Source organism: Ammospiza caudacuta, chromosome 13, assembly GCF_027887145.1.
Source record: "Ammospiza caudacuta isolate bAmmCau1 chromosome 13, bAmmCau1.pri, whole genome shotgun sequence".
Classification (NCBI taxonomy): Eukaryota; Metazoa; Chordata; class Aves; order Passeriformes; family Passerellidae; genus Ammospiza; species Ammospiza caudacuta.
This window is the reverse complement of record NC_080605.1, coordinates 2,596,613-2,611,068: the sequence shown is the minus strand read 5'-3', so window position 1 is coordinate 2,611,068 and position 14,456 is coordinate 2,596,613. Positions and strand designations below refer to the sequence as shown.

General features: G+C 49.4%; 1 protein-coding gene across 1 annotated transcript; it reads right to left on the bottom strand.

Annotated features, from left to right (window-relative positions):
• Nucleotides 1–521: 521 nt before the first annotated feature.
• Nucleotides 522–7,410, bottom strand: LOC131563688 (spermatogenesis-associated protein 2-like protein). Its single transcript, XM_058813805.1, has 2 exons — nt 7,087–7,410; nt 522–4,741 (listed from the first exon to the last, which is right to left on the bottom strand). The coding sequence occupies exons 1-2, from the start codon at nt 7,408–7,410 to the stop codon at nt 3,323–3,325; spliced, it is 1,743 nt and encodes a 580-aa protein (XP_058669788.1). The 3' UTR covers nt 522–3,322.
• Nucleotides 7,411–14,456: the final 7,046 nt, after the last annotated feature.

Below are 14,456 nucleotides of genomic sequence, written 5' to 3'. Positions count from 1 at the left end.
TCCAGAGGCACAGCAAGGCATTGACTCCTTCCTGCCCCAGAAGGGGGATGTTCATTATTTTATTATTGGAGGCTGCAAATGAAGTGCATCTAGTCAAAATAGCTTTGTTATGCAGATCTTGCCAGTTTGAAAGGTTTTGCTCTAATCCTGCCCACATGAATGCAACTTCATTGAATTCAGGAAGTTCTTTCTGCTCTACAGGACATTACAATATAGCTTAGTTCTGAAGAGAGCTGTGCACTGGTAGTCCCACTGAATTCAGTGCAAAAAAAAATTTTGTAAGCGATTGCAGAATGGCCCTGAGGGTTTTTTTTCAGCTGGCTTTTATAGAGAGCCTATTTTATTTGTGTTCATGAGAATCCCAGCCCTGCTCTGGCTGAGCTGAGGAACAGTGAAAATACAGGGTGCATGGGACTGTTTGTTATTCTTTTCAAATGGTTCTAAAAACATCCTAGAATTAATTGGTTTCTTAACTGGTTTGCATTCTTTGATTTTACTTCTTTTTATAAAGAAAAACACCGTTTTTTGGGGGTTTATGCCATGATCAGTTTATTATGACCTGTAAGTACTTGGAGAGTACAGAAAAGCAGTGGGGGTTTCATTCTTGGCCCTGTCAAACTGCTGAGTTGCCCTTCACTTGTGCTTTACCCTGTGGGTGCTGCCCTCGGGGGAATCCTCTCCCTGCAGCACACACACTGCTCTCACAATGATTTCCTGGGCAGTTTTAGGGAGTGATCCCACAAGTACAGAATGTGTTTTCCCCTATTGGTTTTGGTTGGTTTAGATGCAAGGCTTTAACAGCACTCTGATCACTTTGTACAGACGTTTGTCAGGCACTTTGTGCAGGATAGAAACATTCAGTTATGAGGCTTTTCAACAATATCTGATGGTGCTGCTTCTGTAGGGCTGTGGTTTGCCTAAAACCCATTGCACTGGAAGAACCACACGCAGCCAGGAACTGCAGCTCCTGTCCTGTAATCCCCACCTGATCAGCTGCTTCTTTTCTAAATAATGTAAGTTTTAAATGCAACTTAATAAATGCACAGAGAGAGCATTTCCTAGTGAAGTACTAAGCTGGTACTAAAGCTTGTGATCCCAGGAATGCCATTCTACTGCTCTGTTGTAAACCTTTAAAATTCCAGCTTAAAAGTAAGATTTTGTATGCTAAATAATTCTCTTACTTCTTGCAGCTTCATTGTAGGGGGATACCAGCTATTCTTGATACCTTCTGTTAAACTTTCAAAACTTTTACTTCTCTGAGAGTCCAAAAGAACAATTTCTTTGGAAATGGTTCTATATGTTTGAAGTTCAGTCATCTGCAGTTTGTTCTTAATTCTAATTTCACTACAGACATACATTTTGCAGAGCACAGAAAATGTCACTTTATGGTTTAGTACAGAGAATCTTACACCCAAAGGATGGCACTGTTACTTGTCAGACACAGCCCTGTGAATGCTCTTTGTTCCTAACACTCATTTCTCACACCACACCCAGAGCTGAAGGCTCTGTCCTGTCCCCTGGTGTTACCTTGAGCAAATTCTGTTTCTCCTACACTGCTGGAATCAGGGGGTGACAGAATTTCAACCATTAGTTCTTCAAAAAGCAAATCTTTATGTTTTAGTTCCTGAGGTTTTTCTAGTCTAATCCATGTGTGCTCCTCTGATTTTTTTCTGGGATGAAAGTCAATTATAAGCAATTAATACAAAAGTAGTGTCAGCTAATATTTTAACTGTACAAGAAAGGCATTTTCTAGCATTTAGAACTGAACTCCATATTAGCCACTGTGAAGAAAATTAACTCTACCCCAGCCCAAGCCAGCACACATTTCAGTGTGCTGAAATAGCTACCTGAAGCAGTATTGAAGTGTTTTTCTAGGTAACAAGTGCATCATAGAATCCCAGAATTTTTAGGGTTGGAAGGGAGCTCTGGAGGTCACCCAGTCCAAGCCCTGCCCAGGCAGGGTCACTATTGTGGTTTGAGAGCAAGTGAGTGGCCACACCAGGTGCCAATATTCAAATCTGAGCACCTATTGGTTTGACCACAGCATCCCAAAACCTCACTTCCTCTCAAACCACGACAGTCACCTCGAGCAGGTGACACAGGAACATGTCCAGGTAGGTTTGGAATGTCCCAGAGAGGGAGATTCCACAGCCTCCCTGGGCATCAGCTCCAGGGCTCTGCCCCCTCCAGGAAAACAAATTTTTCCTCATGTTGGGGTGAATTTTTCTGTGTTTTAGGTTATGGCCATTGCTCTTTGTCCTGCTGCTGGGCACCAGGCTCTGACAGCCCTTGGAGGAATTTGTACCAATAGCACTGCAGACTGTGCCCAAGCCCAGCAGCAATGTGCTCTCCTAAAGGAGTTCAGAGCTGTGTGACACAGGCTCTCAGTGCTGGGATCCCAGCTTCCAGCTGATCCAACATCCTGAGCTTTCCACACAGCACTCCCACCTGCAGGACATCCCTGGTCCTGCCTCTGCTGCTCACTGGGATCATCTCTGAGCAGATTTTTTTTTCCTGCCATTAAAATGGTGAAGAATGAGATTTTTTTCCCTCTTCATTTCAGTGAGATGAACCAGCCTGCAGAAAAATTCTGTGCAGAATTAAATGTCAGGAGCAGGGGCAAGGGAAATGGCAGCTGTAGCTGGACCTCTCTCTGCTGGTGCAGTGAACAGTTCCAGTGCTCAAGGCTTCTCCTGGAAATTGTGGTGGTGGCCACAAAATACTTTGGTAACAAATGGTTATATATTGGTTAGATATAAAATCTGTAACACAGGTCAATGTCTCTACAAAACCAAGTGTTTGCTCACAGAGCTGTTTCCCTCTGTAAAGCTAAAGGAATGTTACCAAACTTTCTAAACCTGTTTTCAGCTGAAGTCAGGAGGAAGATTAGCTCAGACACAGCTTCAAAGGAATGCAGAGTTAAGGAGTACAGTCCAGTAAGGCATTTCTAAACTTCTTCCAGTTTAGCAGAATTTACCTCGTGCTGGAAGAGTATTCCAGGAATAGGTCTGTGAGGGAAAAAAGAGAAGCAGGATGCCCAGCTGGAGAAAGCTGTCTGGCATTAAGAACAGCCAGAAGGAATCTGACTGATGAATTAAATGGATTTAAACGTATAGAAGTTTGCCTACCCTTTAAAAAGGTGACCATTCAGGTTTCCTTGCAAAAGGAACCATCAGGAATTTGTGTAACTCCTGCTATTTACTATCCCAAGGCAGGGATGTGGTTTGGGTTTTTTCAGAATTGTTGTGACAGAGCAAATCATCTCGCTGCCAATGGGATCAAGGCCACAGGTGAGGGGACAGTCCCCCAGGGGGTGACAGCCTCAGGTGTGCTGGCTCAGCGCTGCCTGCTCGGTGCTGTCAATGATGACATAGGGCTCCTGGCCGTCAGTCTCTTGGGAGCTGCTGTGCTCCAGCCTCCCTCCCCTGCCTCCAGCAGAGGCCCCTGCAGGCTGCCCCTGGCAGGGCTGCACATCCATGCTCTGGGGGGGGATGTAGGTGAGGTTGGGGGGCTCTCTGACGTGCCTGAAGCACTCAGAAGCCGGGTGTCCCTTAGCAGGATCCATGAACAGTCTCTTGCTGTCAGAACCAGCAGTGGCATCCTCTGTGTGCCCAGCAGTGCAGCACAGACCTGAAGGTGGCTCAGGGTGTGACAGTGCTCTCTTGTGCAGGTCAGCATCAGGCAGGTATGTATGTTTTATTTGGGAGCAACTGCATTCTCTAACGTGCCTGTCACTTGTTCCTGCCCCAGGCTGGCCACTTTCCTCTACTGGATACATAAGTTCTTCCTGAGCATCCTTGATCTGCAGTTCTGTGAAGGTTAAAGACAGCTCACAAATGTCCTCTTCCCTGGGCACGCCGCAGTTTTGGGCAAAGTCCTTGTAGGGCAGAGACTTCAGCTCAGAGGGCTCATCACCAGGGGCTGGGTCTATGCAATTTATGGCATCATTAATTTCTGCTTCAATTGATCCTTCTGGGACTCCTGGAGCTTCAAACTCCAAGGTGGTTTTGCTGTCACAGGCGCCGTCAGCAAACATGGCAAAGGCTGGGGGGCCGCTGGCTCCTGGGGACAGAGGCCCCAGTGCCCGTGCCAAGGCACGCTCCTCAGCCAGCCTGGCCCTGGGCTCCTGCCCCAAGGCCCTGGGGGAGAGGCTCTCACTGAAGATGGGTGTCTGTGCTATGACAATGTCACTGTACCTGCTCAGGAAGTCCTCGCTGTCCGAGCCCTTCCCCGGCAGGGTGTCCGCGCTTTGCCTCTGGGGCTGCTGGAGGCTGCTGGGGGATGCAGCAGCTGCTGACTGAGCCACGTCCCCTGGGATCCTCACATTCCCAGCAGCTCCACGGGATGCAGCACAGGGAACCGAACCCTTCTGCTGGGGGACAGGGCACAGAGGTGTCTCACTGCTCCCTTCATCTTCCAGACTTCCAGTGTCCCCTCTCTGGGGTGTGTGATGCTCCTCATCCTCCTCTCCTCCATGCTGTCGTGTTTGTGTTCCCTGCTGCAGGCTCTCCTCCAGACTGCCACGTGCTTCTTCATTTGCCATCTCCAGGATGGCCTCACACTCGATTCTTGCCAGGAATATCTCAAATGCAGTCTGCTTCGTTTCCTCATTGTTTCTCTTTTTGACAAGTGAAAACTCTGTTGCTGTAGTTGCAACATAGCCGATTTTCTCCAGGACTGCTTTCACAATGTCCTCTGGGAGCACTGGCTGGATGTAGTAGACAAAATTCCCAGTGAAAGTCTGGAACAGAACACAACATGGAAAAGCTGGTGAACACTGGGGGAAAGGGTGCAGGGAAATGTGAAACAGCTGATTTCCTAAAGATCACAAATACTTCAAGATTTGCTTACAGCTTTCACAAAGCTGTGTTCTACCAGTCAGAGTTTTGAATTGCAGTGAGTGAGCCTTTTCTAAAAGCCTCTCCAGCATGGTGGCTCTGCTACAGCACATCAGTTCCAGTGAAGTTGTGCCACTTTAAACCTGCTGGGGTCTTGGCTAAGAGTGCCAGTATTCAAAAATAAGGAAATAATAAGGAAATCATTTTAGTCAAAGTAGAGAAACTCAGAAATAAACCTTTTGTGTTCTACTGAACCTAAGCTTTGAAACAAACTGAGATTCATAGAATGAATCACTGAGGTCTTTTCCTAAAGAAATAGACATGACGCACTCACTGTGAATCCCATTTCTGAAATGGGGACAAGTCTGTAACATTTTCTTTTTCCATGGTTCAGACTCCTGCTGTGAACTTTGCTACCCTTGAATTAAACGGCCATTTTTAAAAAGCAGCTGAAGAGAGACTGTTCTAACAGAAGTATTGTTCAAACACCTCTCTTTGCACAAGCACCAATAAAATGCTGTGCAACAACTCAAAAAACTGTTCAATGTTTGCATGATTTTAGAGCTACCCCAGGCACGAGGCCTAGACTGTAACATGGAAGTGGTTTTTGTTTTTGTCAGAAACCCTGTGACAGGAGAGACTATTGTGAGCTGGGCATGACCAACTCCTGGCCAGTCAGAACAGAACACAGGTGGGAATGCAAGGCCAGGCTTTCCAGAAGTGGGGAACCTTGTTTTCAGGCTGCTCAGCTTGGGCCAGAGCAAGGCTGAGCCCTGAGCATTGGTGTCACAAGGAGGAGATTCAGGAGAACAAAACTGACCCCCAGAACGGGCACAGTGTAATCCTCAGATAAATCTGATAACAGTGCCCTGCACTCCCCACCTCCTGCTCCTTCTGGAGGGGGGCAGCTGCAGGCACTGCAGGGACATCAGAGCAGGTGAGGGGCAGGACATGGGAAATACTGTTCCATGTAGTTCAGTAGCTTTAGTCAAACCTCTACATGCACAAGGTACTGGTTTTTCCCCAACTTGTGCCTTGTGGTAGAATTATTTCAGGCCTGCAGCAGGCTGTCTTACACCTTGGGTTGCCCACAGTGGTCTTCAAAGTTTAATTTTAATGCAGCCTAGGATCCTTGTGTTAGGAAAAGCTGAACCCACCAAGTGTAGACCTGACTATCTGATGCTCTGCCCTGTTTTAGGGAGATGAATGAAAAGAACAGGAATTTACAGCTGTTTGAAAATCCACAGGTGAGACCTAAGTGCAGGAAGAATCAAAGAAATGGCTTTTTCTCACCAGCACCTGTTGTCAAAGCAAGGGCAGTAAGTTTGCATTTGGGTGTCTGGGGAGTCTGTTTAAAACTGGGATGTGTGAAGATGTCTGTGTCCTCTGGGCAATGAGACGTGCTCAGTGTGCTGGGGAAGCGGGGTAACCGTGAGCACCCGGCTGCAAAAAGCAGCAGCAGCAATTCCTCTTTCCCAGGGGCTGTCCCTGCCCGCTGCAGCCTGAGCTGGGATCAGGGACCAGAGCGGCACTGGCTCACCTGGCCGGGGGCACCGAGCCACCGCACACGGCCACGGCCAAAACACCCCTGCTTATGGGCACACCTGCTCACAGCTTAACGCGATGGACGGCAAAGCCTTGCGGGATGGCTTTTACCTTCCCTGCTGCCTCACCACAGCGAGGGGCTGCACTGCCGACCCCGCAGCTGCTCAGCACTCAGGGCCTCAGCGAGGACACGGCCAGTGAAGGCCAATGAACACCCCTGAGCAGCCGTGCACCGTGCTGGGCACCCTGGCCCGGGCTGGATCTGCTCCTGACCCCGCTCACCCCGAGCTGGATGTGCCCCTGGCCCTGCTCACCCCGAGCTGGATGTGCCCCTGGCCCTGCTCACCCCGAGCTGGATGTGCCCCTGGCCCTGCTCACCCCGAGCTGGATGTGCCCATACCCCGCTCACTCCGACCTGGATGTGCCCCTGGCCCTGCTCACCCCGAGCTGGATGTGCCCATACCCCGCTCCCTGCCCCAAGCAGGATGTGCCCCTGGCCCTGCTCACCCCACACCCCGCTCCCTGCCCCGAGCAGGATGTGCCCCTGGCCCCGCTCCCTGCCCCGAGCTGGACGTACCCCTGGCCCTGCTTGCTATCCCGAGCTGGATGTGCCCCCGACCCCGCTCCCACGTCCCGGTGCCGCTGCCAAGCCCCGGCCGGAGAAGCGGCCTCGCAGCCCGGGGGTCGGGCGGCAGTGCGGTACCTTGAGGGAGCGGATCTCCCGGCGCCAAGGGCACAGCAGGAGGTTGACGCAGAGCAGCTCCAGCAGCTCCAGCGCCTTGAGGAGGTCGCGCAGGGCGCGGCCGCCCCGCGCCCGCCGGCAGCGCTCGGCCACGCCGCGCACGTCCAGGGCCCCGCGGCGCCCCGGGCCCAGCAGCCGCCGCGCCCGGGCCTTGAGCGTGGGGTCGGCGCAGGCCGCGAGCTGTCCCTGCGCCGCGCGGGCCGCCAGGTGCGACACGTACTCCCTCAGCAGCGCCGGCTCCGCCATGGCGCCGGGCCCGCCCCGCGGCCCGCCCCGCGCCGCCATTGGCCGGCACCGCCCGCGTGCCGGGCGGCCATTGGTTCTCCCACTTGTCAGTGGGAGGGGCGGGGGGGCGGAGCCACGCGAATCGAAAGTGAAAGGCGGGAGGGCGGTGAGGGCTCGGGCTGCGCACGGCGCGGGGCGGGGCTTGTCGCGACAGGGGCGGTGAGGGGAGGGGAATGTCCTGGGATGTCTCTGCGTGTCTCGGGAATGTCCCGAGATGTCGGTGGCTCCCCGGTGCGCAGAGCCAATTCTTACACCGCCGGGCGGTGTTTCTGTACTCTAGCCTGGTTTGCACGAAGCAGGGAGCTCCTGGTGACCCACCAAAAGCTCCCTGGTCATCAAAAGTTTACATTGCACATTTTAACAGAGGTATAGGCAGTCATTGGTCACAAATTGTGTGTTGGTTAGCCCTCAGACCCCTCGCTGCTGGTAATGTCTGGCTGCGAGAGGTTTGTGCCTGCCCTGCCCTGCCCTGGGGTTAAATGGGATCTGTGCTGTGGGCTAACTGCCCTGCACTGGCTGGATCCAGCAGCTGGAACACACACCTGTGATCCAGGTGCTTTTCTGACCTTGATTTTTTGGAATCTGAATTTTCAAGTCACCACCTGTGGCCACCATGATGTTGTGCTCCTGTATGACTTCACAAATTGATAAATATTCTCTCATATGATGATTGTTATTTTATTTCACAGAAGTCTATGGCCATAATTTCACATAGAAATTATTTCTGTAGGGTAAGGAAGGGAATAATTTGTCAGACTGTACCAAAACCACTTAGATCAGTTGGATGTGGTTTCCATTCAGGAAATACATCTTTACTCACCTTGCTGTGCTAAAAAATTATCTGTTTGAATATTTCTGGAGTGATTGGCCTATTTTTCCTATTTTCATATTTTCCCTTGGTGATAAGTTGTCATTTTCAGTGTCCTGACTTCAGTAATTTGACTCTGCCCCTCTTGAGCTTGGACACTGACTTGTCCCCCAGAGCAGGAGGGACTTGACTGCTCCAGTGCTTGTTCCTGTGGCCTCTGACAAAGGTAAAATCCAAATGTAAGAGACTGAAGCACAGAGCTGCTTCCTCAGCAGTTGCTCAGTCGTGGGTGGTACCGGAGATGTAAAATAAAAAGCACAGAAGCCAACCCAAATATGTGTGTGTTCTTTACTAAAAGTTCTGTATAAGATCAGTATACTAAAAATTAAAGCAGAAGAGAGGACTACAGAAGTACAGGGTTGTTATCATGTAGCAAGAAATAGCATGTCCAGTTTTCTCTCTGATTTCACCCATGTAATAAAGCAAAGGCCTGTGTTAAGCCTGGGTTTTAGCCCTGGTATTAAAATCATGCAAGGGTTTAGGATAATATCTGACAGCAAGAGATTAATTTCTCAAGAGCAACATCACTCTGCCAACTTTGCTGAGACTTATCTAAGATCTGCAATATTTTCAAGAAATGAAAGCATGTCCTTACTGCATCATCACAAGGAATTTCAACACCAGCAGTAGTGGCATCCTAAGCTGCTCCAGCAGCTTCAGAGCTGCAAATGTCTCTCTGTAGTGTTTTACAGCTAATTTATTCTGTCTGGGGCTGTCTGTCTGCATTTACGTTATATTTGGATTTATGTTCCCCCTCCATGTTTGTTGGATTTCACTCAGTTGAAAAGATTAACAAGAGCAGAAAATGCTAAACCACTCCTGCAAGTGATGGTGGTAAGATATCACAGAAGGAAGCACACTCTGCCTTCAATTCACAGTTTGTTATTTAATTATATATGTTTGTAATGAACCACAAACCCCAGGTATTCAGTGGTAACTCAGAAAAATGCTACAGTTGGATGTGGATGTTTTGGCTCCCATATCCGTTGACAGCCAGCTGGGGTTATTTGGATTATTCTGTGATAACAGGATGACAGGAATTTATGGAAGGGCCCACACCACCAGAGGGAGCAGGCAGATGTGTGTGAGAAATGCTGCCAAACCCAGAGCACAGTGCCAGGGACACTTCACTGTAACTGAAGGAAGAAAGAAAGACTTGGATTAGTCTTCTACAATTTTACCAATGTATTGCTAACATGAGGCAATATGTAAATCTCCCATTCTCATCAGAAGTCTACTTAGTCAGCTTGTTTTGTAAATCACAGATACAGAGTTGGTGGAAGGGCAGGAAATCCCTGTTAGAAAGGTGAAAAGCCACAGCAAAGGGTTTCCATCTGTGCAGAGAAACTGAGCATCAGTAACTGGACTTGTCTGCCACGTGTGAAAAGCCCTCTGTGCCTGTCTGCAGAAGAGCCTGGGACTCCAAGTTACACCATGTAACTTGGAAGAGCTTAAATTTCAGGGAAAAAATCCCCTTTGCCTTCTGCTGTGGGTTCATCAGATTGCCCAGCCCTCCCCAGGAGCAGCCCAAGGGCAGCAGGTCCCAGAGCCTGGCCCTGTTCCAGTGCAGGGACAGCTGTGCAGGGCTGCAGGCACGGCCAGCCCAGGGCAGTGACAGCTGTGCAGGGCTGCAGGCACAGCCTGTTCCAGTGCAGGGACAGCTGTGCAGGGCTGCAGGCAGATGGAAGCCAATCCCATTCTGCAATCCCATTCTGCACAGAGCCCCCTGTGCTTCCCTCTCTGCCGACTGCCCTGCCAGTAAACCTGACTGAGGCACTTCTGTGCATCTCTGCCCCTCTGAGCTGGGGCAGAGGGTTGTTTCTCTCATTGCAGGGTGCTGTGCTTACCCCCAAACTCTTGAAATGAAAACTTTATGGAGAGGAGCAGTTCTCTCTGTTAAAAACACAAATGTGAAATAGAGCCTTACCTTCTAGCAATGGGTGCCAGCAGTTCTGCAGTGCAAAATGGTGAATTTTTGTTCTTTTGGGTATAGTGTACTGATAATATTGAAAATCTTGCTGAACTGCAAAAGAATTGTCTCATTTTAGCAACATACATATTTACTGTCATCTACTTAGCAAAAAATGCATGCTTACCTTATATGTTAAATGTCTCATATCAAATACCCTTTCTCTACTGAGTTAACCTGAAAAACATTTCTGCTGGAGCCAGACAAATTAAGAACCTATTTCCTCAGCCACACTAACTGCAGGGCAATTAAGATCTGCGATATTTCCTGAAAATTGGGATGTTGAGCATGTGTCTTCTCAGCAGACTGCAGCACACACTGTGCCCCTGTGTTACTGCCAGGCTCCCAAACCCCAGGCTGGGTGATGGAAATGGTTCTTGGGGAAGGGAGAGGTAAGAAAGTGAAATCAGAGTGCTACATAACTAGACTCAAATATCCATGGGGGTTTTTATTTTTACCTCCATTTCATCTTACTTTTATATTCATCAGGATAATGGCTTTAAATTCAGACTAGAAAATTTCAATTTCCCCATCAGAAAATAATACTTAAGAACACAAGCCTGTTCTGAAAACCCTGTGTAGGGCTGCTAGATATTTTAGAAAAGTCCAAGCATGTTAGGAAGTAGAATTGGGGGTTTTTTTACAGCATGTAGAAAAGGTGTCACTCCAGCCTCTACTGAACACATTGAAGCTTTCAAACATACTTGGTAGTATTTGAAAAGTTCTTAGACCTCCATCAGAGATTGAGGACCTGATGTCTTCCACTCTCCTTGAGCTCCATGAGGTAAAGAAACAGCCACTTCTTGCAGATTCCTATGAGCTGCATCTTTACTTTGTTTACATTTTGCTGACCCAAAGCCTGGTGAATTTATTTAAAATCTCTCCTCAGGTTTTGACTGATTTAATCAGGCTAACAGAGAGCACTTACTGGGCCTGTCAGCACAGCTGCTGGCAGGGTGGTTTGAGTGATGCTGGAGGAAGTGTCTCTGCAGCCATGGCTCATCTCAAGGCCTCTGTGGGAGTCAGGATGGGCACTGCACAGCTGTGGTCATCCCCATACACCCACCTGCAGCAGGAAGGTGGCAGCTAGCAGTAGCAATGTGGGTGGCACTGATCACCCTGCCATTTCTTGGAAGTGTTCAAAGCCAGGCTGATGGGGCTTGTAGCAGCCTGGTCTAGTGAAAAAGTGGCCCTGCCCATGTCATGGAGGGGAATGAGATGAGCTTTAAGGTCTCTTCCAACCCAAACCAGTCCATGATTCTCTAATTCTCTCTGCCTCTATCGCAGCCAGGGCAGACAGCCCCAGCTGCTGGCCATGGGTCTGACCGGCCTTTGCCAGCAGCTGCCCACCCTGCTGGGCCCCACCAGCATCTTGGCAGCGGCTGGGAACAGCAGCGTTTGTTTGCAGAGTAGCGGCCCAGAGTGCTTGGACAGAGATGCACACTCAGCATAACCCAAATCTCCCAAAACAACTGAATAAAGTCCCTGGGCAGAGCAGGAGCAGGCAGGGACCCAGATCCCCTCCTCATGCTTGTCACACGAATGAGCTCTGCAGCCAGGCTCCCCTCTCCCCAGGAAGGGGATTGTGATGTGTTGTGGGGAGGATTAGGCTGTTTCTGTTTCAGGAGGCTGGGAATGTCTGTCGGTGAAGGGCTGTAGGCCTGCCAGGCCTCTTGCAGAACCACAGGCACCATGGCCCCACAGAGTGGGGAAAACGGGCTCAAGGCAGCCATGGGTTTGGGGTGCATTTGGCAATGGAGGATGGCCCAACAGCACAGCAGAGGCAGCAGCGGCCTCCCAGCCCAGAACCACTGTGTTCAGAGGGCTCACAGAGGGAAGAAGGGAAAAGAGGGAGGACAGCTGAGGTCTGCCTGCCTTATCCCACTCCCACCATCAAGAGGCCTGGCTGCCACCAGCAGTCAGCAGCCAGCAGCAGTTCCAATCCAGCAGCTGGAGCACAGCCTGCTCCTCTAGGAGCCCCTCACACCCCCCCAGCTGCTGCTGAGCAATCCAGGCCGGCAACTTCAGATGTTTGGGAAAACAAACTCCAGGGGAATTAGCTCCCAAGTATTTCCTCAATTCTGCTCGCTATGAAGAGAATTTTATTTTGCTGTCCCTGGAGGAAGGAAGGCAACATGGCCAGGTACATAAAGGAAACCTGTGGAAGAATGGTGGGAATCTGGCCAGCAATACTCCCACTCCTCCCAACTCCTGGCACGGGGAGCAGGGAAGCACACATGTCCCCATGGATGTACTGTGGTCCTTTGCAAAGGAACCACATCCAGCAGATCTCCATCTCCTCCCGTTAGGCAGCACAATGGGTTCAGCCTGCAGAGCAGCCCTGGAGCACAAGGGCTGGTTTGGGCATCCACTGTCCACTCAGCCATCATCATGGGTAAAGCCAGGGCTCCCATCTCCTTTTCGATCCCTGTGCCTAATTTTAGCTCCTGTTTTACAGGTACATAACACTGAGAGAGGCTCTGGGAGCCCAGGTCGTGTACTTCCCAGCACTGTAGATAACTTTGCTTGCAGAAATAACATGACTAAATAGAGCTCTCCTGCTCCTGAGAGCTGAACCAGGAGCAGGCACAGGGGCAGCCCCTGAGGCTGTGCCCTGAAGGGGTGCCATGTTGGAATTTATAAAGTTAGAGGGTTTTTAGGAAATGGTCAAAAAAGTATAGGTTTTAGATTGAAGTTTTGTTAGTATTGTAAATACAGCAGAAAAGTTTCCTAAGCAGTAGAGCATATGTGACAAATAACAATAGGCTTCTGTAGAATTAGTTTATGGATGGTAACAAGGTTATTTAATGTGTATCTTTAGAAGGTTAGCATGAATAGAGCTCTGTTCTTTGTCTCTTATGAACCAGTCTTTGTTTTACCTACCATCACGTGTGTTTCATATGATTAGATAGAATTCTTGTCAATATGTGTTGTTCTATGTATGATTGGGTGAATTCTAAGCTGAGATGGTTTTATGCTATGCTGTAATGCCACACCTCCTGGGCATTCCCTGTAGATCAGCGAGCTGTTAACATCCTGTCTCCATTGTCTAACAATGTCCTGAAACTGATGTGCTGAAAATAAAAAAGCTCTTCACTAGTCTAGTTTGTCCAGTATTGTCCATATCTAAATGTAATTACCGCAACCCATAATTTCCTTAATAACACGTAAATTCCTAACACAATTAAACATATATTTTCCCATATATGCACCCCCCACATGCCACACCTGCCATAGCAAGGACTGTGCTCCACCCCAATCAGGGCACTTCGTTTCTGGCCTAATACAGGGCCAGAGCAAGTTTCTCCTCCCAATCCAACCTTCCACTCTTACCTGCATTTCCACAGCATTGGATCAGAGGAACAAGTCCCACAGGAGATCCTGGAACAAGGACAGGGTGGACACCCAGCTCCAGAGAGGGCATGGAGGTCACCAGTAGAGAACAACCAGGATTTACTACTGAAGTGTTCCCAGCCAGCCACATCCAAGCAGCAGGAAATTGTTTAAACACTTTTTTCCTTAGAAGCAAGGTTGGCTTCCTGCCCTAGCTAAGTGAGCCTCTTCCAGTGGCCCTGGCTACAGGAACACCCATGTCAGCTGTGGACACAGCCCAGACAGGACCCCCAATGACCACAAGAGGTAGGGACCCGCAGAATAGAGCTGAGCACATTCTGCATTTCACAGAACAGATGCTCTTCCCAGCAGGCATCACCAATGTTTGATATGGCAGAAGAGCCCAGGCCCTCCTGCAGCTCTGTCTGAATCCCACCAGACACCACCCCACACACAGAGGGGACCTTGTCTGTAGATACAAAAACTTGGATAACAGGGCAAATTTCCCAGAGGTTGGTTATTGTGATGTGAGCCCATCTCTCTGGGGGTCCACCAGACACCCCATCTATAAAAATACAATTACCTGGCTTTGCAATACCACAGCTCAGTAACTGTACATCCTCTTTTGCAAAATACTCCCCTGGCTTAATAATCTACAGTCTTTAAAAAAAAAACCCAACAATTCAGGGTGCTTTATGAGATATTTAGACCAAAAAAAGCAAAATGGGCCTTGCAGACAAGGGAGAGCAAGGAGAGCAGTTGCAATTCAGGGCTTGAAGCTGCTACAGACTCAGAGACCCCAGAACAACTCCCTCAAGACCACCTTCATTTAACCCCTCATTTAGTTTCAGGCCCATACAGGTGTGGTTCCACTCA